The sequence below is a fragment of the Harmonia axyridis genome, chromosome 7 (genome assembly GCF_914767665.1).
Source record: "Harmonia axyridis chromosome 7, icHarAxyr1.1, whole genome shotgun sequence".
NCBI classification, from domain to species: domain Eukaryota; kingdom Metazoa; phylum Arthropoda; class Insecta; order Coleoptera; family Coccinellidae; genus Harmonia; species Harmonia axyridis.
Genome location: NC_059507.1, coordinates 26,165,050 through 26,192,283, shown reverse-complemented (window position 1 = coordinate 26,192,283; position 27,234 = coordinate 26,165,050). Strand labels below are relative to the sequence as shown.

The 27,234-nt window shown below is 35.6% G+C and overlaps 4 protein-coding genes across 4 annotated transcripts; all 4 read left to right on the top strand.

Annotated features, from left to right (window-relative positions):
* The first annotated feature begins 17,311 nt into the window (after positions 1–17,311).
* Positions 17,312–19,318, top strand: LOC123685165 (catenin alpha-like). Its single transcript, XM_045624786.1, has one exon. It carries the CDS (start codon positions 17,436–17,438, stop codon positions 19,173–19,175), a length of 1,740 nt encoding a protein of 579 aa, XP_045480742.1. The 5' UTR covers positions 17,312–17,435; the 3' UTR covers positions 19,176–19,318.
* On the top strand, positions 19,197–20,062 carry LOC123685202 (putative cystathionine gamma-lyase 2). The gene has a single exon (XM_045624821.1). It carries the CDS (start codon positions 19,332–19,334, stop codon positions 19,830–19,832), a length of 501 nt encoding a protein of 166 aa, XP_045480777.1. The 5' UTR covers positions 19,197–19,331; the 3' UTR covers positions 19,833–20,062.
* Positions 20,063–21,011: 949 nt separating this feature from the next.
* LOC123685362 (poly(A) RNA polymerase, mitochondrial-like) lies at positions 21,012–21,785 on the top strand. Its single transcript, XM_045625017.1, has one exon. The coding sequence runs from the start codon at positions 21,012–21,014 to the stop codon at positions 21,783–21,785; it is 774 nt and encodes a 257-aa protein (XP_045480973.1).
* A 792-nt stretch (positions 21,786–22,577) lies between these two features.
* On the top strand, positions 22,578–23,985 carry LOC123685191 (protein hunchback-like). The gene has a single exon (XM_045624810.1). The coding sequence runs from the start codon at positions 22,725–22,727 to the stop codon at positions 23,457–23,459; it is 735 nt and encodes a 244-aa protein (XP_045480766.1). The 5' UTR covers positions 22,578–22,724; the 3' UTR covers positions 23,460–23,985.
* Positions 23,986–27,234: the final 3,249 nt, after the last annotated feature.

The following is a 27,234-nucleotide window of genomic DNA, read 5'->3' as shown; positions in this document are numbered from 1 at the left end:
TACAAAAATGATTGAGCTTGTGTTGTATTTAGGCTTTATTGTTACAAGGTTCAGCTACCACTTTATTTGTTCCTTACTTTATAATTGCTTCATAAAATCCTGTGGTACTTTTTATTTTATGATTTATTTCATATTATTTTGAGCTCAGATCTCCATCACTCTGACACTTCGAGGTATACAATCAAAGCCATCCGGAAAAGTCTTTGATGATAGAATACTTAAGGTTTAATCGCTTGAGATAGGATACGTTGATCTATGGGGGCACTAGGATCAAATAACTTGCCTTTTCTTGCTGAATAATCAAGAACTTTTTGGTCAGACTCTGATACTGCAGTCTTCGATAATGCAAGTGCTACTGCTGTCTTTTCTCCAAGGGTCGTCTTAACGAGTTGTGTCGCAATGTTGGAGGTCTTGTAATTATTCCACGTCTTCTCCCCTATAATAATAATAATAATAATTTATTAGATACCCTCAAAATTTTACAGGGAGTGTCAAAGAATTGTATGATAATCTACATCATAATATAAAAAGTGTATAAATCAGACAATAGTCAATAAATGAATACTTCTAAAATTTACAACAACCAATTATAAAACAAACTATTACACATAGGTACGAACTGAAACGCAGAAGGATAATGACTGGTACCTCATGAATTCATCCATTGAATAAAATGCACATTTAGTGAGAATGGCTTTAACTTTCCGCTTGAATGTTTTATGATCCAGTGATGTTAGGGATTGTGGAAGTTTGTTGTACATTTTGATTCCATTGAATATATGCGTGTTTCGAGTCTTCTTCAGTCTATGTCTTGGGGCAATAAAGTTGTTCCTAAACCTGGTCTCATGATTGTGAACCGCTGAGTGTTTGTGGAAAGTATCCCGATTTTTGTGTATATACATAAGACTCTCCAGTATACAGGGTGTTTCCTAAACATGCGGCAAAAATTCAGGGGGTTGTTCCTTGGACTATTCTAAGAATATTTTGTCCTTTGATGATTTTTGAAAAACCTATTTGTTTCGAAGATATAGGGGAAACAAAATTTCAGATAATAACATTTTATTATGAAAAATTACATGAAAATTCAACTCAACCTACAAAAACTGTTGAAAATGACCACCTCTAGCCAGCATACAAGCATCCAATCTTCTCCTCATTGACTGCCAAACCCTTTCAAAAACACCAGGATCATTTCTTATTAAGTTACACCCAGCAATGATCCGATTTCGCAAGTCTTCCACATTTTCTACTGGAGTGGTATAAACTAATGATTTTAGATGGCCCCATAGGAAATAATCTAAGGGGTTTAGTAATTGGAATGTTGTTAAACAAATTTAAAAATAAATTGTACCTACTTAGTAAACACAGTGCGGTACGCATTTTTATTTAAACTATTATTAATTTAAAAAAAATGTTGTTCGCCCAATATATCTTCGAAACAAAGAGGTTTTTCAAAAATCATCCAAGGACAAAACATGCTTAAAATAGTCCAAGGAACAACCCCCTGAATTTTTGCCGCATGTTTAGGAAACACCCTGTATAGCAGCCTGATAAGGTAAGTATACCATATTTCTTGAAAAGAGGTCTACAGCTAGTGGTATAGTCCACTCCCGCTACCAACCTCGCAGCTTTTTTCTGTTTCAGAAACACTCTTTCTGCCTCTGGAGATGCACCCCATAGAATGATGCTGTAGGTCATCCTACTATGAAAATGTGCGTGGTAAGTAAGTAACGCTTCTTTTTCTGTGAGCAGGTTCTTAATTCTTCTTATTGAGAATAATGCCGTAGAAAGTTTTTGACTTGATTCAGTGATGTGTTTTGTCCAAGTTAAATTTCCGCTGATTGAAACCCCAAGTAGATGAATAGTTTCCGGTTCATGACGTTTCGTGCTCACAACCAACTCCTGAGTTTTCTCTTCGTTCACTTTCATATCATTGGAATTGAACCATTGGATAGCATCTCTGACTGTTTCATGGGATTTATTCAGGAGTAGATTTATTTCTTTGGCTCTGTTCAAAAATGTTGTATCATCAGCGAAGAGGGTCTCATCATCTGCACCAACGTTACATGTCAGATCATCGATATATATTAGAAATAGGATGGGCCCAAGCACCGATCCCTGGGGAACTCCTGCGGTAACTTTCATCCCTGAAGACCGTTTACCTTCCGAATCTACTATTTGGTATCTACCCTTGAGGAAAGATTCCAAAAAATTCAAAACTATAGACTGTTGATTGAGGATGAGGACTCCGTAAACAAATTATACACCCTACCAGTTGCAACATTTGAAAAGTTAGAAACAGAGAATGTTGATGCTGCTTCTGAATAGTTTTATTAAAAATCTATAACTAGAGTTAGTTTAGTGTTACGTAAAATTTATAAAATTCTGATATTAAATAAACAGAAAAAAAATTCCTTATCCTATACATTAGGTCTAATTAAGACTGGTCGTTAATTAGAAAACTATAAAATTTAAGAATAGTTATTGGGGTGTAGGTGCTTTTTCTAACGCGTATCGCTTTGCAATGGTTGAGCCGTGTATAGATGAAAAGTGGTCAAAGCTAGTGCTGTATTTGACCGGTTCCTGTTCCCAGTAGGGTCCAGATCTATGTTCTGGGTCCTGTCCGAGTTCTGACCAACGGTTAAGGTTGGGTACGGTACAGATTGCATTTAGTTGACAGAGTTCAGCTTGCATTGATGGTAGTTGTGGGAGCTTTTCTTCTGTGGATGAATGGGTGCAATCCATGTTAAATGGTGGAGTGTTGAGGAAGGCGTGAGTTTACGTAAAAACGTAGTTTGCGTTACCTGCTGCATTCGAGGGTTTGGGATAGGTGGTCTTGACTAATGATTGAAACGTATCAGTAAATGATATAGAGCCAAGGTATGTTGAGTATTTGAAATACTTACAATACGTAGTCATGACTTGAATGACGTTAGCAAACCACTTCATGTCTGTTAAGAGTAGAAAGTGCTGAATGCTTGAGGTGTTTTGAGCTGCTTGAATCACTGGTAGTCCTAAAGATTGTAGTCAGTAGTTGACACGAACTTCTTAATCTTCTCGTGGTTTTTTTTAATAACATAAATTGTAGATCGGCCTACGCCGTATTCACTTGCTAAACTACTGAAAGTTTCATTGCGATTTAAGCGATCTAAAATATCACATTTTTCTTTAACTGTCAACGTTTTGTGCTTTCGCTTCTGGGTTTGTGACGACATTACTAGGTACTACATATACCTAATACACAATGAATAAATATGTAGTAAACAATGAACATACGCTAGGCCGTACCGCTATCACTAGTAGTCAAATTCAAACTAAGTAAAACAATGCATACGCGTCGAGCACAATAGCGGTGGCGCGTACGAGTTGTGACCTGTTCAAACTTGCGTGATCTATACATACATATTAGCAAAGATTGTCAAACATAATTCTGTCATGTCGGATTACAGGGGGCGCCGGATTAGACAGCGGCCGGATTATCGGGGGTCCACTGTAGAGAACAAATGGAAAGTAGTTCGAGCACGTACGCATGCTTTAACTAAGAACTAACAAGAGAGTGCATAAACGCCACTGAATTCTTAGGTTTAGTTCTTAGTCTTTAGTTCTTAGGTACGGTGCATAAATCCACCATGAGAACTAAACCTAAGAATTCAGTGACGTTTGACATTGATATTTGATTGAGAGAAAATTTAATTTAATTTTTTCGAATACATCTAATACTTTGCATCGATGAACAGGAATAACGGAACATAAAATGATTGAAACTGGTACTCGTTAATATTGATATTCTATGCGGCGCACGCGTACTTCTTTATTTTACCTGAGCCCTTAGTTCTTAGTTAATATTCTGCCTGCTAGTGTTAATATCAAATGCAGAGTGTGTCGCAGTCAGGATAGCCCGGAGCATGTCTTCTATCACTGTAGAAGATGGAAAGAGGAAAGAATAAATCTGATAAATGATACAGGTAAACTTCCTCAAGGGAATAAAATAATTGATAGAATGATAGAGAGTCGGGAATACTGGAGTAGAGTATATGCTTATATAACTGGAATAGTGAGTAAGAAGGAGGTTACTGACAGAGAGATTAATGGATAGCTGTGATTTCTTTGAGAAGAAGTGAATTATTATTTTTGTTTATATGTATGGATGTGTTGTAGTATTGGTCTTTGGCGGGGTGCGGATGTTTGAATTTATTATATTTATTTGATGATCTTTACAATCTATAGTTGATTCTTAAGGTGTATATGTTATTATTTATTATTTTATTCATACAAGTGTGCCGTTTGAAAATGTGAGTAGCCGTAGGGGCGAGTGAGTAGGAGAAGGTAGAAGACAAGGGACCTCTCGAGGCGCAGGCTAGGAAGCTATTCCGGAGTTCTTTTGTGAAAAGAAGAGGGGGTTTTAGTGAGGTGAAACTCCCACACAAATCCAGCGGCAATGGACTAGTTTTGATTTTTTTGTTAAGGATTAATTTTAAAGATTCAAGTAAAATGAAACAAAAATGTGGAAGAATCATTGAAATATCTCTAGAAATGAAAAAGTTATGAGACTTTGAAGTTGCGCTTGGAAGAATAATTTCATAGTACGTGTAAGTGTCGTGACGTCACACACTAGACGACTGGTATTCGCAGAGTGCTTACGAATTCATTGGTGTACAATCACTTGTGCCGTTCGTGTCGTGTTTTGTTCGTTACACGATGGCTGAAATAACTCACTATAAAACAAAAGTCGTGGTATAAAACATCTAAGTATGTAAACCACAACAACTATTATGTTATATTACTGTTTTATGGGCTTTGTCATTTTTGCAGGCAACTGTATCTGCATTTGAAATGGTAAGTTTGGGATAGTAGCATTGGTCACTGCAGGAGTCATTACATTCTCTAGATGTACTTTCATCATAGCATCATATGCATCAATTTCCTTACGACTACACTTTCATTCTTCAAGTTCACCCACATTGATAGGCAAGAGTTGTTGTCTCTTCTCCAATGTGATATTCACTAACTCCTGTAATCTCAGGGATGATGGGGCTGTATCTATATAGAAGTTTTCAAAAGACGAATCCTCCCATTTTGCAATAGATGTTGCTACTATAGACGCTGCTGTGAAGTTTTTTCTGTTCAATGCAGAACATTCATCTTTGTCATATAGAATTTTTACAAAAAATTCTTTATTGGGTTATATATATACATATAAATTACTTTTTTCTCTTTTTACTTTTTACTCCTCAGATAAATATGTTTTGCCATTGATAGACTCCAACAACCAGTACTCAACTACAAACTGTTTATGAAACGTTTTTTAAATAAATCATCTTTATAAGTTGAACCATAATGAAGTAAACTCAAAAGTAGATACTTGAAAAGTTTAACTACTTTTATTTCTGCACTGACATAAGATGGATTTGAAGAAAAAAACTGCGAATATATCTATTTTAGGCAAATTGTCACTTTGTCCTTTCACGAAGCCTTCTTCCATCATAATGGTGACATAAAAACAAAACTCGAGTTAAAACTACACTATACAACTACAAACGGCGCGATAGCCTTGGTGCGGCTAAGTATTTAAACGTAATTTATGGTGTAGCGATCACAAGCAAGTGGCGTGACGTCACAGACGAGTCGGAGACCAAAGACGTTCCGCGGTAAAATACGTAAATTTAAATAATCTATGTGTGAAGATCATTTTGATGTAAGTACCTATCAGTACTAGCTGTCTATTTCTGATAATAAAAATACTAAGGTGTAGGTTGGTTTGAAATGAGTTATTGAGTAAAAATAACTTTGTCCTTTCACGAAGTCTTCTTCCATTATGGTGACATAAAAACAAAACTCGAGTCAAAACTACACTGTACAACTACAAACGGCGCGAGAGCCTTGGCGCGGCTAAGTATTTAAACGTAATTTATGGTGTAGCGATCACAGGCAAGAGCCGTGACGTCACAGACCTAAGACGTTCCGCGCTAAAATACGTAAATTTAAATAATGTATTTCTCAGTCATTTATTGATGGATTTTCAAAATTTTTTCACTGATTTATCAGTTTTGCTCTATATTTTAATTATATCGTGTCAAATATAGTAATATCAACATCACTAAACTAGTCCATTCAACATCATCCCGGCCCGCTGCTGGAGATGACATTAGCTTTCTCCCTACCTCAGGGCAAAAAAAAGTGTTAGTTATTAATTCTTAGGAAACGTTCTTAAACGTCCTCATTGATTTGTTAGCGTTTAATTCTTAATTTTTGGGTTTAGTCTCAGTTCTTAGGACTGGTGCATAAATCCACCATTACTATCTATCATCTTTCTTCATAACCGGGTACCAAGCATAGAAATATAATATAACTAGAATGCCAACTCTCTCATCGGCTTGTCCAAAAAGTGTTGCAAATTGAATTTTAAAATTAAAATGCGCATGCTCAACTCCACGGTGAATAAAAAACATAATAATAATATTATATAATAATAATAATATAAGTATTTATTTCATGAATTGTATGTACATTACAATATGAAAACAAGTCACAAATTCTTTACAAAAAAAAATATACAATGAACTAATTACACCTATGATATTTGTACATGACAAAAGTCTATAAATTCATTTATAGAATATGGTTCACATTTAATTAATAGTTCGAATAATTCTCTTTTGAAGAGTTTAATTTCTTTAATGGATCTTATTTTTCTAGGTAAATGATTGAACAGTTTCATACTCATAGTAATTATTACGCTCTGTACTCGTAAGTCTGTGAATAGGTAATAGGTATTCAATCATTCTCCTGGTAGGATTCACATTTTTACAATCTTGAAAGTAGGAATTGTTCTTGAACAAAAATATCAAGAGTTCATAGATATATAAACCAGGGGCAGTCAGTATATTATGTCTTCTAAATATTCTAATATCTACATGATTCCCTGTATTTCATATTAAACATTATTCTTATAGCTAGCTTCTGAGTGATGAACACACGTTCAGCCTGAGTGCTTCCCCCCCAGAAAATAATTCCGTATGACATAATTGATTGAAAGTTTGCAAAATACACAATCCTCAAGGTGTCTACATCTACTCTATTTCTAATAGCTCTCAATGTGTATATGATTGTATGGAGTCTTTTCGTTACTGATTCACAATGCAACCCCCAACCAAGATTGTTCTCAATAAATACACCTAATAATTTAGTGGAAGGTCTTATTTGAACTATTCCATTATCAAAATTAATAGCCTCTGGAAATGTTAGTGGTACGGCCTTTGGTCAATTATTGAGAACAATTTGTACTTACAAAGGCCTATATGGTATATATGCTATTTTGAGTGGACTGTAAAATAAAAAAGTTTAATTTAACTTACTACTAAGTTTTTTGGGGGTCAAGCTAGTTCCAGGTGCGTTATTTCCAAATTCACCTTTCGAGTTTTTTAAATTTTACCGAAAGAATTTTCTTATCAACCGGCTTAGGTATTAATTCCCACGTTTTTGAATCATTCAATGCACTAAACTCTTTTATCATTGCATCCTTCCAATTTTGTGAATCTACAGAATTTATAGCCTCATCGAAAGATTTAGGAGCATCTAAATCTGCTAAATTTACAGAAATAATAAAATCATCATATTTATTCGGAAGTCATCTTTTCCTGACAGGTCGATCAATTGTACTTCCTTCATTTTTGTCTTTTTCGATTTCATTATCATCATTTTCCTCATCATCACTTATTTGAATAAAATCAGTACCGGGCTCTACAACTTGAACATTTCTAGCTAATTCAATTTTACCGTTTATCAAGACTCTGTAACCTAAATCAGTATACCCAATCAAAATTCCTTCAACTGCTTTGTCGTCAGATGTTTTTCTTTTTTCGTCAGGAATTCTCACATACCATAAATTTTCAAATTTTTTGCACTTGGTTTTCTACCGAAAAAGATTTCAAAAGGGGTTTTCGATTCGAAAGTAGAACTATTTCTCAACCTATTACCTACAAAACATGCGGCCAAGACAAATTCTGGCCAATATTTGCGGTCTAATTTAGATTCTTTTCTGAGACATCTTACTCTGTCCATTATTGTCCTGTTATATCTCTCTGCAACTCCATTCAACTGGTTATATGCAATGCAAGGAAAAATTCGAAAACCTTCATTTTTAGCCAAATTATAAAACTCTTTATTCAAAAATTTTTTTCCGTTATCGCATCTAAATTCACATAAAGGACCTTCAGCATAGTTTTTAAGAATATTGAAATATTCAACAAATTTATCGTATACTTCAGACTTGTTCTCAATTGGATAGGCTCTTGCAATTCTCGAGTAATCTTCAATAAAAGTAACGAAATACTTTTCTCCATTAAACCCATCTACATCCAAATACTTCACATCAGAATGCACTATTTCACCGCAGTATCTAGCTCTTCTACGTTCAGAAGCATATTCCTTGTTTGACATCTTACTTTCTAGGCAAATTTTACAGCTTATGAAATTATTATCTAAATGGTCTGGCAAATCATCTAAATACTTATCACGACACATTATATTCAGATCTTTAAAGTTAACATGACCCAAGATACGATGGAATCTTTCCTTGGTTGACATATTCTTAGCAATATGATTTGCAGAAATAGCATCAGCACCTTTTAAAACTTCACACGTTATAGAGAATAATTTCTTATTTTGTTTCGAATGGAAAAGGAACTCATTTTTTTCATTATAAATCTCCGCATATTTACCGCTAAAGATTACTGTCTTGTTTGTCGACATAATGGAACTAACACTTAGTAAATTTCTTCCGATTTCAGGAACATAATAAACATTTTTTATATCAACAGTTATGTTTTTATCTCCAGATCTGAATCTACACATTATGTTCCCTATCTTTGTTGCTTTTATGACATCTGAATTTCCTAGCTTAACCTCAGTTTTTGTCTTAAGATCTACAGAACTATAAAAATATTCATCAGTTTTCGTAATATGATCAGTACATCCGCTATCAATTAACCATTCCATGACATTTGTGTTCTTACCTTGCTCCAAATCAAAAGAATTTACATCAACATGAAAAAGTTCCAAGTTTCCTTCGTCTTCCTGCATATTCTGAACCTCCGAATTGCCAGCAAATCTTCTACCATAATTACCACGACCTTTATTGTAGTTGTTTCTTCCCCCTGCTTGATAAAATCCTCGATATCCTTGACCATTGTAGCTTCCTCGACTATTCTGACCATGACCACGTCCATTTTGATAGCAATTTTGCTTCATGTGTCCAACCTTTCCACAGTTCCAGCAAGTTTTTGGATTTTCATTCGTCTTGTGCCAGTTTCTTCCTTTTGTCAATTTCGTGTTGAAGGCTTGCGATTTCAATTCCTTATCTTCAGTAGTAGACTCAGTCTCTTGAATGCCAGATAATTCGTTCCAACTCATTAGTTTCTCTCTTATGTATTCAGTTGTACGATTTTGTTCAGCTAGAGAATCAAGGTCATCCACCAAGTGACGGCAGTCCTTTGGTAATGCCATTATAAGAAAGCTCAATTTTCTTTTTCTAGAACTATCACCACCAGCTAATCTTAGTTCATTGATTTTCTTATCGAAGTCTTCAAAGAATTTTTCTGTTTGTGATTTGGAGGCATTTTCATTCAATTTCATCAAGTTCAACTGACGTTCTATTAGTAATTGCTTTGATTCGCTTTTCTTTAGATAGATAGAGTCCAATTTATCCAAAATTTGTTTCGGTGTTTCTAAGTCAGCCATAGTGGCAGCATTTAATGCTAACGAAAGAAAGTACATCACCTTATTTTCTTGTTCCTCCCAATCTGCCTCTTTTATTACTTCTGGACGTATTTCATATTGGACAACAGGCAAGCACTTCTTGAAACGAAGCAGGAACATGAATTTGTTTCTCCAATCTTCATAAGTGATATTTTTGTCGAACGGTATAACTGTAGTATTTTCTCTGGCCATTTTACTTGCTTTACTTCCTTACTTACTGCGATACTTGATTAACCACGCTCTGCTACCATAAACAGTTTTCAATTACTTTAAAATATATTTATTCAGTTCTCCAACAATGCTCCAACATAAAACGTGTTATTCACCCATTATATTCAACAACAACAACTACTCAAGTGACGCGGTTTTTTATACACTTTTATATTTCTAGAACATTCCATAATACAGTATTCTTTATAGTGTCTAGCGCCCTCTTTGAGTGAGTGGAAAATTGTATCCTATTACAGATTACTTTAACAATAATTGTCACTTTGACAATCTACAATCTATTAACTTTCAAGACAACGGCTTCTATTTTATATTTCTTCACAGCATTAACATTAGAGCCACGAATGACTATTTGAATTTTTTGAAATTTTTTTTTATTTAAAGTGAAAAGTGTTTCTATCGTGCAAAAAATGCTATAAGTATCTCGAACGTCAAGGACTACCAATCTCAGACAATTATCGGATATCGGTCAAATGTACTTATCGTTGTCGACACTTCATATACTTTAAATACTTATTATTATTAAATATACTCATTATTATAATATATCATAAGATAATATATTTCTTACTTTTCTCTATTATTTATTATTCAATTTGGAGTATTCATTGATTTTAATGAAATTGATTTATGAGGTCTAGAGTATCCAACCAGTATTGCGAATTAAATTTCTTAATATTCCCATTATCTTGTTTTATACCTAAATCATAGCGATTTCAGGAGCTCAATATAGTGTACCCACATGTTTGATACTGTGGAATACTCCAAAAAAACGTTGGTAAAACAAAATATAAAATAAACTAAAGCCAAAAAGGAGTGGCAAACTGGCAGATGAAGCCTTCTCATAAACTTTGGGCTAATACGAGAACTTCAACGCCTCTGATTCCTTTTTGTAAGTAGAAAAATTTGCGAACTGTTAAACATAAGCTCTTTGCCTCACCAGCGTTTTATAGCCTTCCCTGAACGTCTTGACAATACTGATGTTGTTCGATCTCGTGATTTTTCACTCGATTTACTGGTGGGTTGGTTTGTATAACTAACTTTCGTGGGGTAATGATTTAGGTTGACACTAATAATACACTGTTTAAGTAATATGATTGTATATTACATATAAATAGATAATTTAAGATTTAAAATGAATAATTATTAGTGATGCTGTTAAAATGTGTATAATGCTTGTTTTACGATTGGAACTGACTCAGAAGTGAGCTTTTTGGGTGGTGCATCAGGTTCGAGGGATGCTGATAATGCGCATGGCATAACTTAAGTCAATCGCAATCGATAGGAATCAATACATGCCGCCCCCCTTGAAAGGATCGGCTTTCAAAATGATATGATATAAATGTCTATTGTCTTTCTTAATCTAAGAGTTTATCGGAAGAACACAGACCTTGGTCACTGGTCGTTTTAAAACACCATTAGCGGTTTTCACATTAACTACCCGCACTATTCCGTCTTTGCCTGGAAATACCTTGATGATTCGGCCCATTTTCCAGCATAAAGGGGCTGTGTTGTCTTCCTTGAGTAGAACCAGAGTGCTTGTTTCCAGATTTGGGGTAGATTGTCTCCATTTCATCCTTTCTTGGAGATGGTTTAAGTATTCATGCGACCATCTTTGCCAAAAATGTTGCATTTGTTTTTGGATATTCTTGAAGTGGGACAAACGATTGCTTGCAACATGTCTGACATCATCCTGAGGTAGAGTGGTCAATGGCTCGCCAATAAGGAAGTGTCCAGGTGTTAGAGGTGAGAGATCGTTAGGATCATTGGACATTGGGGATAAAGGACGGGAGTTAAGGACTGCCTCAACCTGAGTCACTACTGTGTATAGACCCTCAAATGTCAAATGTGAATTACCTACGATTCTCTTAAGGTGAAATTTAGTTGACTTTACACATGCTTCCCACAAACCTCCGAAATTGGGAGCATGTGGCGGAGAAAAGTGCCAATTTATTTGATTTAAGTTGAGAAATTGATTAAACTGACTGTTTTTCTTGAGGTTTGATAAAATAGTCTTTAATTCACGTTCGGTACCTACAAAATTAGTACCGTTGTCGCTATAAATGTCGGTGCAGACACCTCTTCTTGACACAAATCTTGTTAAGCATTTGAGAAATGATTCCGTGGAGAGATCTTCAGATAGTTCGATATGTGCTGCCTTTGTGACAAAGCAAACAAAAATGCATAAATAGCATTTGATAATTTTTCTATTTTTCGTTTTGCCATCTTTAATATGAAAAGGACCTGCAAAATCAACGCCTGTTGATGCAAATGGGCGTTGTGGTTTGAGACGTGAATAGGGAATATCTCCCATTTGATATTTACTTTCTATTGGTTTTGTTCTGAAACAAATTACACATGTGCGTAGAACTCCTCGAACAGCACTACGTCCGTTGATTGGCCAAAATTTAGCTCTGACGGCTGAAAGAGTGGCTTGAGCGCCCGCGTGAAGATGCCTTAGATGTTCATGTTTTATTATTAATTTAGTGTAATTACTGTGAAGAGGTAACAGAATTGGGTGCTTTTGACTGTAAGAGAGGTTGGAATGTTTGAGTCTACCTCCTACTCTGATCAAACCATTTTTATCCAAAAATGGATTCAATGATATGATTTTGCTATTTGGAGATAATTGTTTAGATTTTTGTAGTAATATAAGCTCTGAAGAAAATGCGTGTTTTTGAATGAATTTGCAAACGGTAATGAGGGAATTGTCGAGTTCGGATTTTGTTAATCGACCGGAAAAACGAGCTTCAGGAATTGAGATTTTTGAATTGTTTGCAAATCGCAGGCAGTAGGCTATAACTCTATGGAGTCTTGTAAGGGAAGAAAAACGATCTATGATGCTAATATCTTGAGTTTCTTCAGTTGTGATCAGGGTTATATCAACTTTCTTGAATTCAGGAATTTCCGATAAGGGTAATATGTTGGTTTCTGGCCAGAATGATTTTTCTTGGGATATCCAAGGAGGACCGTTCCACCATATTTTGCATTCCTTTAATTCCCTCGGATTAAGACCTCGTGATATTATATCTGCTGGATTTGATTCTGAGGGAACGTGATTCCACTGATTTTTATTCGAATACTGCTGTATTTCAGTTACCCGATTTGCAACGAAGGTTTTGAGTTGATGTGGTTCTGTATTTATCCATGCTAATGCAATACTGGAATCGCTCCAATAATAAGTGCAATCAATTTCATTTGTCATGGCTTGAAGAACCTTTTGTGATAGCTGAATACTCAATAGAGCCGCGCAAAGTTCGAGCTTGGGTAATGATATCGTTTTAAGAGGCGCGACACGAGATTTTGCACATATTAAATGCACATGAATTTTGTTGAATTCATCAATAGATCGAAGATAACAACAAGTTCCGTAAGCCCTTTCAGAAGCGTCTCCGAAACAATGCAATTCGATGGATCTAGGATTTGGACAGATAATATGCCTGGGAATGTTAACCGAGTTCAAATGGAGTATTTGACTGGAAAATTCTAACCATGAAGAATGTAGATTTACTGGAAGGCTTTCGTCCCAATGAAGCCCTAGTTCCCATAGTTTTTGAATGATTATTTTGGCCTTGATAGTACAAGGTCCAATTAAACCCAAGGGGTCGAAAATTTGAGCTATTGCAGAGAGTATTGTTCGTTTTGTGACATTCGATGTCTGATTATAAGACACGATAAACTTGAAAATATCATCTTCCGAGTTCCATGTCAAACCTAATGTTTTTGTTGTTTTGTCATCGGTGATAACAGTTTGGGATGATTGAGATTTTATTTCAGTGATGTTTTCTAAAATCTTACAGTTATTTGATACAAATTTTCTGAGATTGAAACCAGCTGAATTGAGAATATGTAACAGTTCTGATAGAACTTGCTTGCCATCTTCAATGGAATTGAAACCTGTTAACAAATCATCCACATAAAAACTGGTGGTGATAACTTGGCTAGCTCTAGGGAATTTTGATTGATTGTCTTTAGCCACTTGGAACAAAGATCTAATAGAAAGAAATGATGCACTGGCAGTTCCATAAGTGACTGTGTTTAGCTGATAATGACGAAGTTCCTCAGATGGGTCAAAACGCCATAATATCCGTTGAAAATCACGGTGATCATCTCGTATTTTTACCATTCTATACATTTTCTCAATATCCGCTGTTACAACATATTGATAGGTTCGAAATCTTGTGACGATTGTAAACAAATCATCCTGAATGGTAGGACCAACTTTCAAAACATCGTTTAGTGAAATTTCACTCGAGGTTTTTGCTGAACCGTCAAAAACAACTCGGAGCTTTGTTGTAGTGCTGGACATTTTAATAACGCCATGATGAGGTAAATAATATATTGAATTTTTAGTTGAATCGTTCGAAGGGTTTATCTGTGTCATGTGTCCGAGTTCTTCATATTCGTTCATGAAGGAGACATATTGTTTTTTAAATTGAGAATTTTTAGAAAGTTTTTTCTCAACAGAATAAAACCTCTTGAGTGCGACATCGAACGAATCACCAAGTTGGTTCATGTTTTCTTTGAAAGGCAAACTAACAATAAATCTACCAGATCCATCACGAATTGTAGTTTCTATGAAATGTTTCTCGCATTCTACTTCTTCGGGTGAGTATTGAACTTGTGCTGGACATTCTTCTATTTTCCAAAACCGCTCTAGTAAATCGTGAATATTGTTATTGTTTTGTAGAGTTATGTTGCAAATTGAACTTGAAGAGTTTGCTTGGGACATCGGTAAGGGCCCAGAAAATATCCAACCAAGTTTTGTTTTTTGTAGAACCGTATGATTACTGAGTAGATTTATACGTCCGACACAAATTAAGTCCCAGAAAATAGAAGCTCCAATAAGCATGTCGATAGGACCGGTTTCATTGAATTTTTCATCTGCCAAAATGACATTCCGTGGAATTTTGAGATTATTGATATCGAAAGAAACAGCTGGTAAATCCTTTGTTATTTTGTTGGATATCAAAAAGGGTACATCTTTCAATATGTATGAATTTGTTTTTGATTTGAAAGTCGCCGAAGTTTTTTGGAGTACAGATGTTATATTTGAACCGAAACCTTCAACTGAATGGGTAACCTTCGAGGTAGGGAGTTCTAAGATTTTGAATAACTTCTCAGTGATGAAATTTGACTGAGAACAGTTATCGAGGATAGCTCGACATTTGTGCGTGTTGCCATATTTATCGAAAATGAGGACGTTTGCTGTAGAAAGCATAACATATGAGTCAGTATGCGATGAGCAGGCAGTGAGAGTTGAAAAATTAGAAATAGCATTTGAATTATCATTCTCATTTTTTTGTGAAGTTACGGAGGTAGTTGCATTTGAATATTGTTCCTTGTCTAAATGTAATAAGGTGTTATGTCGAAGAGAACATTTTTTGCAAGAATGTGGATTTTTACAATCTCTCGACGTATGTCCTTTTCGTAGGCAGTTATTGCATGCATTAATTTTTCTTACCTCAATTATACGTTGTGGTACACTGAGCTTCAAAAAATTTACACATGTGAAAAGAAAATGATCTTTTTTGCAAAAAATGCACACTGGGTCTGTGGTGGCAACATTTGCAACACTTGAATTATGAATGTTCCTTTTCATGAAATGTTGAGTTGCAGAATTATAAACCTTTTTATTGGAATGTAATCCTTCTAGGAGTTGACACCTTTGATTCAAAAATGAAGTGAATTCTTTTAGTGTAGGTAGCTCTGATTGGATATTCAATGCGTGCTCCTCCCACTCACGTTTAGTGGTTACATCTAATTTCGATGAGACTAAATGAATAATGATAGTGTCCCATTTGTCTACAGGTAGTCCTAATGATTCGAGACTTCTGAGATGCTGATTGACAGTATCAATTATATTTCTGAGTAGAATGTGCGACTCTTTTTGCACATTCTGTAGATCAGTTATGGCATTTAAATGTGTTTGAATTATAACCCTTTTATTTTCATAACGTTCGCAAAGGAGATCCCACGCTTTATCGTAATTTGCTTCAGATACTTCCAAAGCTGTTAAAACATTTGCAGCTTCGCCTTTAATACATGATTTCAGGTACCAAAATTTTTGAATATTATTGATAGATTGGCAGTTATGTATCATCGCTTTATATGTATGAGAAAATTGAAGCCACTTTTCGTAAGCTCCATGAAACTCCGGTAAATTTAATTTTGGCAATTTTGAATTTGAATTTTCTATTGTTGAATTATTGAGAATATTTTGTCTGTCAGAAGGGAAGTTTTTATCGACAGGTGATGTGAATTGTTTTATTAATCGTTTTGCTTGGCCAACAGTTTTAAAATAAAAGTTTTCAAGATCTTCTCTCTCGGAGAGGTGATCTTCAACTGTGGTGTTTGTATCGATTAATTCCAATTCAGATTGAATATTGTCTAATTCATTCCATAACGGTTCCAATTTTTCCAAACGTGTTTTTAATTCTTCTAAAATGCTAGCGTCTGTTATGGTTTGTAAGAATTTTGAAAATCGTGTTATATGTGCTTTTATACTGCCGCGTTTGTAATGGAAAGTTTTGATTTGTTCTTCGGTCATTTTGACTAATGAGAATCTATACAATAAAAATTAAAAATGAAGCAGGAATAAAGGAAAGGCTTACTTGAGTATCTCAATGATAACTGAGATTTTGAGCTGCGTCGATCGGCTTGTCCACACTGTTGCTACGCCACTGACTACCGCATCTGCTGACGTGTTGAATATCGTACCTGTTGACTGCAGTACCTGTTGAGTACCTGCTAATGCTGAATGGTTTTGCTGCTGATTTGAAACTCCAACGAAAGTTAACACTGGAAATTGTCGATGATGCTTGATTTGCTTGATTCGAAGGACCTGAGATGTGTCGATTGACTTTGGCTTGGTTACGCTTGGTTCACATCCGGCTCGAAGGACCATGTTCGATCTCGTGAGATTTTTCACTCGATTTACTGGTGGGTTGGTTTGTATAACTAACTTTCGTGGGGTAATGATTTAGGTTGACACTAATAATACACTGTTTAAGTAATATGATTGTATATTACATATAAATAGATAATTTAAGATTTAAAATGAATAATTATTAGTGATGCTGTTAAAATGTGTATAATGCTTGTTTTACGATTGGAACTGACTCAGAAGTGAGCTTTTTGGGTGGTGCATCAGGTTCGAGGGATGCTGATAATGCGCATGGCATAACTTAAGTCAATCGCAATCGATAGGAATCAATACAGATGTATTGAGGTCAGAATATCTTGATCAATTTGTTTCTTTAAATTGATAATGATGAGAGAAAACAGAAATAGATTATATCACAGATATGTCAGTCTACGCATATTAGCTAACAAGCTAACCCTCAACCGCATAGTAAAATTAACCTCTCGTTGAGCTTGAGCTTGTGCATATTGTTAACAAATTCAATATTTTGCAGCGAAATTATTCCAGGAACCAATTCATTCTCAATATGTCCGGAGATCATTTCTTACCCATCCAAGAAGATTTTTCAACCATTGCTATTCATGAAGCTCAAGAGCCAGAACAATGGTCTTGTATGGAAGTTGTTACCCCAATTTCAACATCTACAACATATAAACAAAGAGGACCCGCTGATTTCAAGAAATATGAATACAGTAGAAGTGGAAATCCTACCAGAGAAGTTCTGGAAAAGGTTATAGCTAAACTAGAAGATGCTAAATATGGATATTGTTTCAGTTCAGGTTTGGGAGCCAACACCACTCTTCTAGGACTATTGAAATGTGGAGATCATATTCTCTGCATCAATGATGTTTATGGAGGCACCAACAGATTATTCTCTAAAGTTGCTAGTAGGTTTGGAATAGAAACTAGTTTTTCGGAAATAGAGGCTGAAAGTTTTGAGAAAAATATGAGGCCAAATACTAAAATGATATGGATTGAAACCCCTACTAATCCCACTCTTCAGGTATGTGATATTGCCAAAGTTGCTGAGATTTCAAAAAAGCATAATGTGATCCTCGTTGTTGATAATACCTTTTTGACGCCATATTTTGAAAAACCTTTAACGTTAGGAGCAGATGTTGTGGTACATTCACTAACTAAATATATGAATGGCCATTCTGATGTTGTCATGGGTGCATGTATGACAAATAATGAGGCATTATCCAAAGAAATTAAGTTTTTGCAAAATGCTATGGGTATAGAGGCTGTAAAAGTGCTGAATGAGCAAGTGATGCCGAAGTTCACTCAAAGAGTTCAAGTAGCCGTTCAAGCTTTGTCCAGCTATCCGCCAAAAGAGGTGGATGAAAATGATTTTATAGATGCTTCAAGACTTGTTTATGACGGAGTACGAGAGATACGAAGAGCAGTTCTGATGAATAGGGCTGATGAGGATTTGGATCCTGAAGATGTTGAACTGGATGAAAATTACACATTGGAAACTAGAAGTAAATCAAGTGCTCATACAGGAGAACACGGTGTTGATGAATATCCGGATATTAGTGGAATAACAACAGCCAGAGAGGCAATGGGCAAAATGCCTGATGAAGATAAAAAGAAAATTTTGCAACAGGTGGAATTCTTCAGGAGTGAAAAATTGAAGTTTGACAAAGAGGTAGCAAAGTGGGACGATGCTGGCAATGACATAATCGTGTTGGCCAAACATATGTGCATGATAATGATGGAGATGACTGATTTTACTCGTGGACGTGGACCCTTGAAGACAACTATGGACGTAATTAATGCTGCTAAAAAAATTTCTGAAGCCGGAACAAAGTTGGACAAACTGACTCGACAAATAGCAGAGCAATGTCCCGAAAGTTCCACCAAGAAGGACTTGCTGGCTTATCTACAAAGAATTGCACTATACTGTCACCAAATGAATATAACATCGAAAGTGAAGGCAGATGTTCAAAATATTTCTGGCGAGCTCATCGTTTCAGGCTTGGATAGTGCAACTTCATTAATTCAAGCAGCCAAAAATTTGATGAATGCAGTTGTATTGACTGTTAAGGCCTCTTACGTGGCATCAACGAAATACCCAAGACAAACTGGAACTGTGGCGTCTCCGATTGTGGTTTGGAAGATGAAAGCACCGGAGAAAAAACCTTTGGTAAGACCAGAAAAACCAGAAGAAGTTCGAGCCAAGGTGAGAAAAGGCTCACAGAAGAAGGTTCAAAACCCTATTCATGCACTGTCAGAGTTTCAGAGTGCAACTGAATCGATATAATTTCCCATGATGAAAATATTCTCGAGAGTAGAAATTTAAAGTAATCATTGATTTTATCAAAATAGTGTGATTATTTAATTAATTTTTTTATATTTGAGCAGATATCATTAATATTATTATGTGAAAATGAGCCTTTACTATATGGCAATAATTTAAATGGGACATTTACCCCTAATTATATATAACAAGTTATTTATAGTACCATCACCATTCGATTGCTCTCAAGTGCTCAGAAGTTTGAAAACTCTTGCACTCAGAATGAAACAACATTCAGAAAGTTCTCTCCAGATTGCAAAGTACCTTGAAAGCCACCCAAAAGTTGAAGGTGTAATACACCCAGGTTTGCCAAACCACCCGCATTATGAGCTAACCAAAAGAAAAACAAGTGGTCATAGTGGAATATTTTCCATTTACATTAAGGGCAATTTGGATTCTTCGAAGAAAATTTTGCAATCGTTGAAAAAGTTCACACTTGCTGAAAGTTTAGGAGGTTATGAAAGTTTGGCCGAGTTACCCAGTGTTATGACTCATGCCTCAGTTCCACCAGAGCAGAGAGAAAAGTTGAGAATAACTGATAACTTAATTAGGCTTTCAGTTGGTTTGGAGGATGTGAAAAGTCTAATTTTGGATTTAGAGCAAGCGTTGAAGGCTATTTGAATGGAAATAATCATAACTCAAGTGTCAATATCTGCCAATCTGCTGTGTTGATATAAATCTTATTTCAAGTATGATTCTTTTATAAAGCTTTTTCTTTGAACTTGCTCAGGGTTTTGTACCTCATTCTTTTTTAGAATTTTACAAATATTGTTTATTTGTATAAAATGTAAATAATTATAATTTGTAATATATAATAAATGTTATAGTTTATAATAGGATATAAATTGAAAAAATAAATAATATTTTATGAATGTTTTATTTTTAAACCTAATTTTATATGATTCTAGTGAACATTTATATTTCAACCAATTTTTCCAACTTTATCATATATTAAATGTAGTTGTATAAAGAATACTTCTATAAAATACAGAATAAATATTTTTAATTGCATAAATTAGGAAATCAGAATTCTTTATTTGGACTGAAATATGATAAAGAAAGAATTCTATTTTAACTTCTATTGATATAAATTATACTCAGATGTTTATATAAACATCAAAACTCTATTTTTTTGAAAAAATTGGCGAGGGCAGGAAAAAAAATTCTTGAATTAGGTACAATCAAAAAATCGTTTCAGTGAAAATTAGAAAAATTGGAATAAAGAATTTCTTTCTTGATTTGAGACCGATGTATTATAAAGGTGTACCAAGAAGTTTTAACTTCAGATATGTATTAGGCAAAACCTCGTACGAAAATTACATGAAAACCAATTTGAACAACCCATTTTCCAGTACAGCATATAGTTTCTGTAGTTTTGAGCACAGAACAAAATAGTAATTTACGTAACAAGTCCGGAAAATAGGGTTTTTTTGGACGAATAGACAAAATTCCAGGACGAGCGTAAGCAAGTCCTGGAAGTCTGTGAGTCCAAAAAAACCATTTTCGGGCGTGTTGCGTACAATATTTTTTCGGCAACCATGTAAAATAACACTATCGCTGCTGCTGCTGAAATTATTCTTTCAAGCGCAACTTCAAAGTCCCATAACTTTTTCATTTCTAGAAATATTTCAATGATTCTTCCACATTTTTGTTTCATTCACTTAAATTTTTAGAATTAATCCTTAACAAAAAAATTAAAACTAGTCCATTGTGTGCATATTAAACATTTCTTATCAAAATATTATACATGCTTATTTTTCAGATCGACTCGTAGAAGACCAACTGAGAAATGTGGAATTAATGGAAAAATTGAGTTATATTCCAGACATTGAGGATCAGATAGAACAAGTGGTTAAAACTATATCTCCTGATGAGCAATCTATGCAAACGATTTACAACTTGATTGAGAAAGATTTGGCCAGTGTTTTGTCAGAAGTATTCGTCGATAGTTTTACCATTCGCCCTACGGGATCACGAGTTTCTGGTTTACAGTTACACTCTAGCGATTTGGACATGAATATCTATTTCGAAAAAAGACCATGTAAGGCAAGAAAATGTACGTATAGGGTTGCTGCAGCTTTGTCGGAGAGTGTATTATTCGATAATGTGGTGAACTTGAGCCAACCCAGAATACCCATTGTCAAGTGCGTACATAAAGAAACAGGGTTGAAGTGTGATATGAATTTCAGCTTTTTGAGTGGAGTTGAAAATGACCAGTTGATAAAAAATTATTTATCAGTAGACAACAAGTTGAGATCCGTGATGCTAGTGATAAAATACTGGGCTCAACTACACGAATTGACTTGTAAAGAGCGAGGTTTATCCAAGTATTCTTTGACGATGATGTTCATTTTCTACCTTCAGCACGAACATTCCTTCCCCAGTGTTTATGAATTACAAGAAAATACAGTTCCCACAAACCCTACTATTATATGGAACATGAACTTTGCACACATAGAGGAAACATCTGATAAAATAAAAGAAATACACTCAAAATCAATGTTCAGCCTTCTTTTCGGTTTCTTTAGTTATTATGAGGACTTCCTGTACGATTGGTCGTTGGTATCAAGATAAAAATAATGTTGCCTCACGATGCCACAGGCAAAATTGGACCTAAAAACCCTCTGCCTGACAAAATTGTAATAAATGAGCCCAAAGAAGAGCCTCTTCCAGAGTCCCCCAGAACAGAGTTAAAAACGAATAGTGATGACCCGAAAGAACCTTCTCCTAAAGAAGAATGATCATTCAATAAAAGGACTCTGTACATAAGATTCATATGTCATTTGTCCTTATTTTGGAAAACCAATTTTCCAAGTCTTTTTAGAGGATCATAATCTTTGCCAGAAACGTTTCCACCGCCATACTAGACAATTGAAAGAGTTGAAACAGTTTACTACCAAACGCCCAATTTGCGTTCAAGATCCACTAGAACTTGGTCGTAACGTAACATCGGTTGATGAACTCAATCTATCCCGCTTCGTTATGCAATGCTCTACTGCCAGAGAAATTTTGCGCGATGGCGGAAACTTCATGATGATCGATTTATTGTCACCTATACAAGAGTTGAAGGAGTACTTCGATGTATATTTATACATGACAACTAGCAGTGTTCAACACCACAATCAACTTCTCGAGGCAAAAGACGCCTTGGTATCAACCTTCGATCTAAGGGATATCTGGTTCACACGAACAATAAACTTCTGTACCTTGGTTTTCCAGAGAATTCTTGGATTGAAAATAGAGTCGGAAGGACATTTCAGAAATAATCACTCCTACACAGTTTCTTCGAAGCGTCAACCATGGCGGAGTGAAGATGTTGAACTGGAGATAATCGAAGAGAAATTGAAAGTGTGCACAATTGATTCGGAAGAAGATCTATGGAACAATTCATGCGTTGAGTCTTGCAGTTCTTGTTCTGATGAACCTGAGTTTAGATGTTCTGTTATGATCACTTCCAATACAACATTGTCTTGAGTAGAAGTGGAGTTCTTTCGGAATGGCTGTGATAAAGATATGTTTTCTATATCCCACTATAGCGAATATCGATCAACCCCCTATCGGAATCAAAACTCACGATGTGTATCGCCATTTGATCCATCAACATTACCAACCTATCCCTCGCCAATCAAAGAAGAAATCCTCTCCGAAGATGAGAAACCAGATATTTCGACCTCCGATCTATCCAGCGACAGCAGTGCCCTCAAGTGCCTAGAGAAATCAGTTGAGAACAGCCTGAACATATCTGCTCCTGGATCTCCAACACAGAATACCAGCTCAGATGCTGCAAACGAAGACTGCACGCAAACTGAAGATTACAGTGTGCCCAGCTTGAACTCCCATGGAAGAATCAAGACAGTGAAATGCAAACATTGCCAAGCCGTGTTCAATACCAAGCTTGAATTCTGGAACCACCAAAGAGATCATATCAAGCCGGATAGGGTCTTAGAATGCAATAAATGCCCTTTTGTGACAGAATACAAGCACCACATGGAGTACCACCTGAGGAACCATGGTGGCGAGAAATCTTACAAGTGCAAAAAATGTGATTATAGATGCGTGAATAAATCGATGCTGAATTCTCACATGAAGTCTCATTCCAATATATACCAGTATAGGTGTTCAAATTGTCACTACTCCTCCAAGTACTGCCATTCGCTCAAGATTCACCTTAGGAAATACCGTCACCAGCCAGCGATGGTTCTGAACCCAGATGGCACTCCTAATCCGTTACCCATCATTGATGTATAAGGCACTAGGAGAGGTCCTAAAGTGAAGAACAACGACGGGAACGTACCGGTACCTTCTCCAAGAAAATCGAGGATTGAAAATACTCAGTCTCAAATGCCTCAACAGTCTCAAATGCCCCAACAGTCTCAAATGCCCCAACAGTCTCAAATGCCCCAACAGTCCCAAATGCCACCTGCTAATCCTGCAATGCAAGGGATGATGCCTTTTCCAATGCTACTCCAAGATCCCGATCTTCAATTCAAATGGATGTTGCAACAAGCCTTCATCATGCAATCAATTCAAAACATGGTAAATTTGGGTTATCCAAATCCTCTGGCTTCACTACCATCCAGCACGCAACAAGAGCAGGAGAAGAGAGAGGAAAATTCCGCCCTGGATTTATCCAGACCCTCTAACCCAGATAATTTCGGAAGCACTAACCTCAAATTGGATACTCCTTCTACTTCAGATGATGAAGAAGACGAAGAAGAGAACTTGAAACTTCTTTACAACGTTCAGGTGGAACATAATGTAGATGAATCTCCAATCGAGCAGCAAAAACCTCCAACACCGCCAACACCTCCAGTAATCGAACCTTCTACAGCAGCAGCTGCAGGAGAACCATGGCGATGCCCTCACTGTAGCATTACTTTCGATTGTGTCGCTCTCTTCACTATACACATGAGGTTCCATAACTATTTGGATCCGTTTACTTGCAACTCCTGTGGTGAACGATGTGGAAATAAAATCGATTTCACAGTGCACATATTTTCAAGACCACATTAGATATTACTAGTCCTCTACAGATAGATTTCTTGTTTGTGGCCTGCTACCAGGCAAAATTCACCAACTGAAGATTCTGCAGGAATTGTCTTAATTTGAGCGTGGAAAATATCAGAATGAATTTGTTGGTGATTGTAAATAGAATGTTTTTGTGTATATTTTGTGCGTTGGTATCAAGATAAAAATAATGTTGCCTCACGATGCCACAGGCAAAATTGGACCTAAAAACCCTCTGCCTTACAAAATTGTAATAAATGAGCCCAAAGAAGAGCCTCTTCCAGAGTCCCCCAGAACAGAGTTAAAAACGAATAGTGATGACCCGAAAGAACCTTCTCCTAAAGAAGAATGATCATTCAATAAAAGGACTCTGTACATAAGATTCATATGTCATTTGTCCTTATTTTGGAAAACCAATTTTCCAAGTCTTTTTAGAGGATCATAATCTTTGCCAGAAACGTTTCCACCGCCATACTAGACAATTGAAAGAGTTGAAACAGTTTACTACCAAACGCCCAATTTGCGTTCAAGATCCACTAGAACTTGGTCGTAACGTAACATCGGTTGATGAACTCAATCTATCCCGCTTCGTTATGCAATGCTCTACTGCCAGAGAAATTTTGCGCGATGGCGGAAACTTCATGATGATCGATTTATTGTCACCTATACAAGAGTTGAAGGAGTACTTCGATGTATATTTATACATGACAACTAGCAGTGTTCAACACCACAATCAACTTCTCGAGGCAAAAGACGCCTTGGTATCAACCTTCGATCTAAGGGATATCTGGTTCACACCCTTGCTGCATATTTAGATCGTTTCTCCGTGAAGAACGCACACAAGGGAACTTAGCAGTTTTAGATACAAGATGACCGAGCCGTTTGATGAAAAAGACCTGGAAATCCTAGAGCAGATCAAGAATACTTCAGGTAAAACATTCAGTACTTTGTATTGTAAATGATTTTGTATATTAAGATATTTAGATTGTAGAATTTGTAGTACATTTTTCTATTAGTTCAACATTGTATTGTATATTTTAAATTGACACATTATTTTATTTTTCTTTCTTTTATTTCACTCACCAACAAATCGACATTAACGCGGTTGCTGAAAGGTTGATCGAACAAATACGTCAAACCTAGTGTCAACTTCAAAATGTCATGTCATGTTATGCGCAACGTATGATATTGCTTAGCGAATATCATTTGACAGTTGACATTAAATTTGACAACTAGGTATGATAATGCTGAGCGAATCTCATTTGACAGTTGACATTAAATTTGACAACTAATAAGTTCGCGCTGATCATCGCTTCAGAAACCAGGCGTTAGTGTAGTGTTCACATAACATTTTTAATCGTTTTCAATTGTCGTTGAATTTATTTTTTGCACGATAGAACGACTTTTATTAGTAACCCCGTTTGTTACTAGATCGGGAGTGAAAGTCTTGTATCTACCCTCTTTACGAAGTTTTGATTTCTCGAGAATAACTGCAGAACAGCAAAATTCCCAGGCTTTTTGGATTTATTTTTCTACAGAAGATTTGTTATCGCTAATTTTTGTATTATGACTGAATTCAGTTAATTATAATTGTCACTTTGACAATCTACAATCTATTAACTTTCAAGACAACGGCTTCTATTTTATATTTCTTCACAGCATTAACATTAGAGCCACGAATGACTATTTGAATTTTTTGAAAATTTTTTTTATTTAAAGTGAAAAGTGTTTCTATCGTGCAAAAAATGCTATAAGTATCTCGAACGTCAAGGACTACCAATCTCAGACAATAATCGGATATCGGTCAAATGTACTTATCGTTGTCGACACTTCATATACTTATTATTATTAAATATAGGTACTCATTATTATAATATATCATAAGATAATATATTTCTTACTTTTCTCTATTATTTATTATTCAATTTGGAGTATTCATTGATTTTAATGAAATTGATTTATGAGGTCTAGAGTATCCAACCAGTATTGCGAATTAAATTTCTTAATATTCCCATTATCTTGTTTTATACCTAAATCATAGCGATTTCAGGAGCTCAATATAGTGTACCCACATGTTTGATACTGTGGAATACTCCAAAAAAACGTTGGTAAAACAAAATATAAGATAAACTAAAGCCAAAAAGGAGTGGCAAACTGGCAGATGAAGCCTTCTCATAAACTTTGGGCTAATACGAGAACTTCAACGCCTCTGATTCCTTTTTGTAAGTAGAAAAATTTGCTATCTGGACAGCTGTCACTTTTGAAGCTGTCATTTTTGACATTTGACAAGTAAAAACTACTTACTAAAAATGGAACGATAGACGTTTCAACAGCGCATTAAAATTGTTAAAATTTATAACAAAAATGGTGAAAATTTTGCAGTTACAATCTTCAAAAATAAAGCACTTTCAGAGCCTGAAAAAATTTGAGCTGTTGGAATAAGTTAGTGATGTGAAGAATCTAAACCGTGTGCGCCAAAAACTACTGAAAATATTTTTGCTATAGCCCGTAATGTCAACGAAAACCCAGGTTTGTCGATTCCTCGTCCATCGTGGGAATTTGGCATTCCACAAACGAAATGGGAAGATAGTAATGTGGATAACGTCGACGTTTATTTTCAACAATACGGCGCTACGTGCCATACAAGCAACGAAACAATCGCAATTTTGCAAAAAAACTTTTTTGACCGTGTTATTTCTCGGAAAAAGGTGATCGCAACTGGCCTCCAAGATCTTGTGATTTAACACCTTTAGACTTTTTTCTTTGAGGCCACGTGAAAGACAATGTCTATGCCAATGCTCCACAATCGTAGAGATTGTATCACTGGGAGATTAAACAAAAATGTTATAAATTTTTTTTATCTCTTATTCTATTCTTTCGATTTCATTGCAATTATGTGTGTCAATATTTTGCTGGATAGAGATTCATCTTCATGGGCCTCTGCAATGGTTGGATTTGACTTTTGACGCAGATGGGTGCTCCTCGCAATGCAATCAATTCAGTATTATAATTCAGT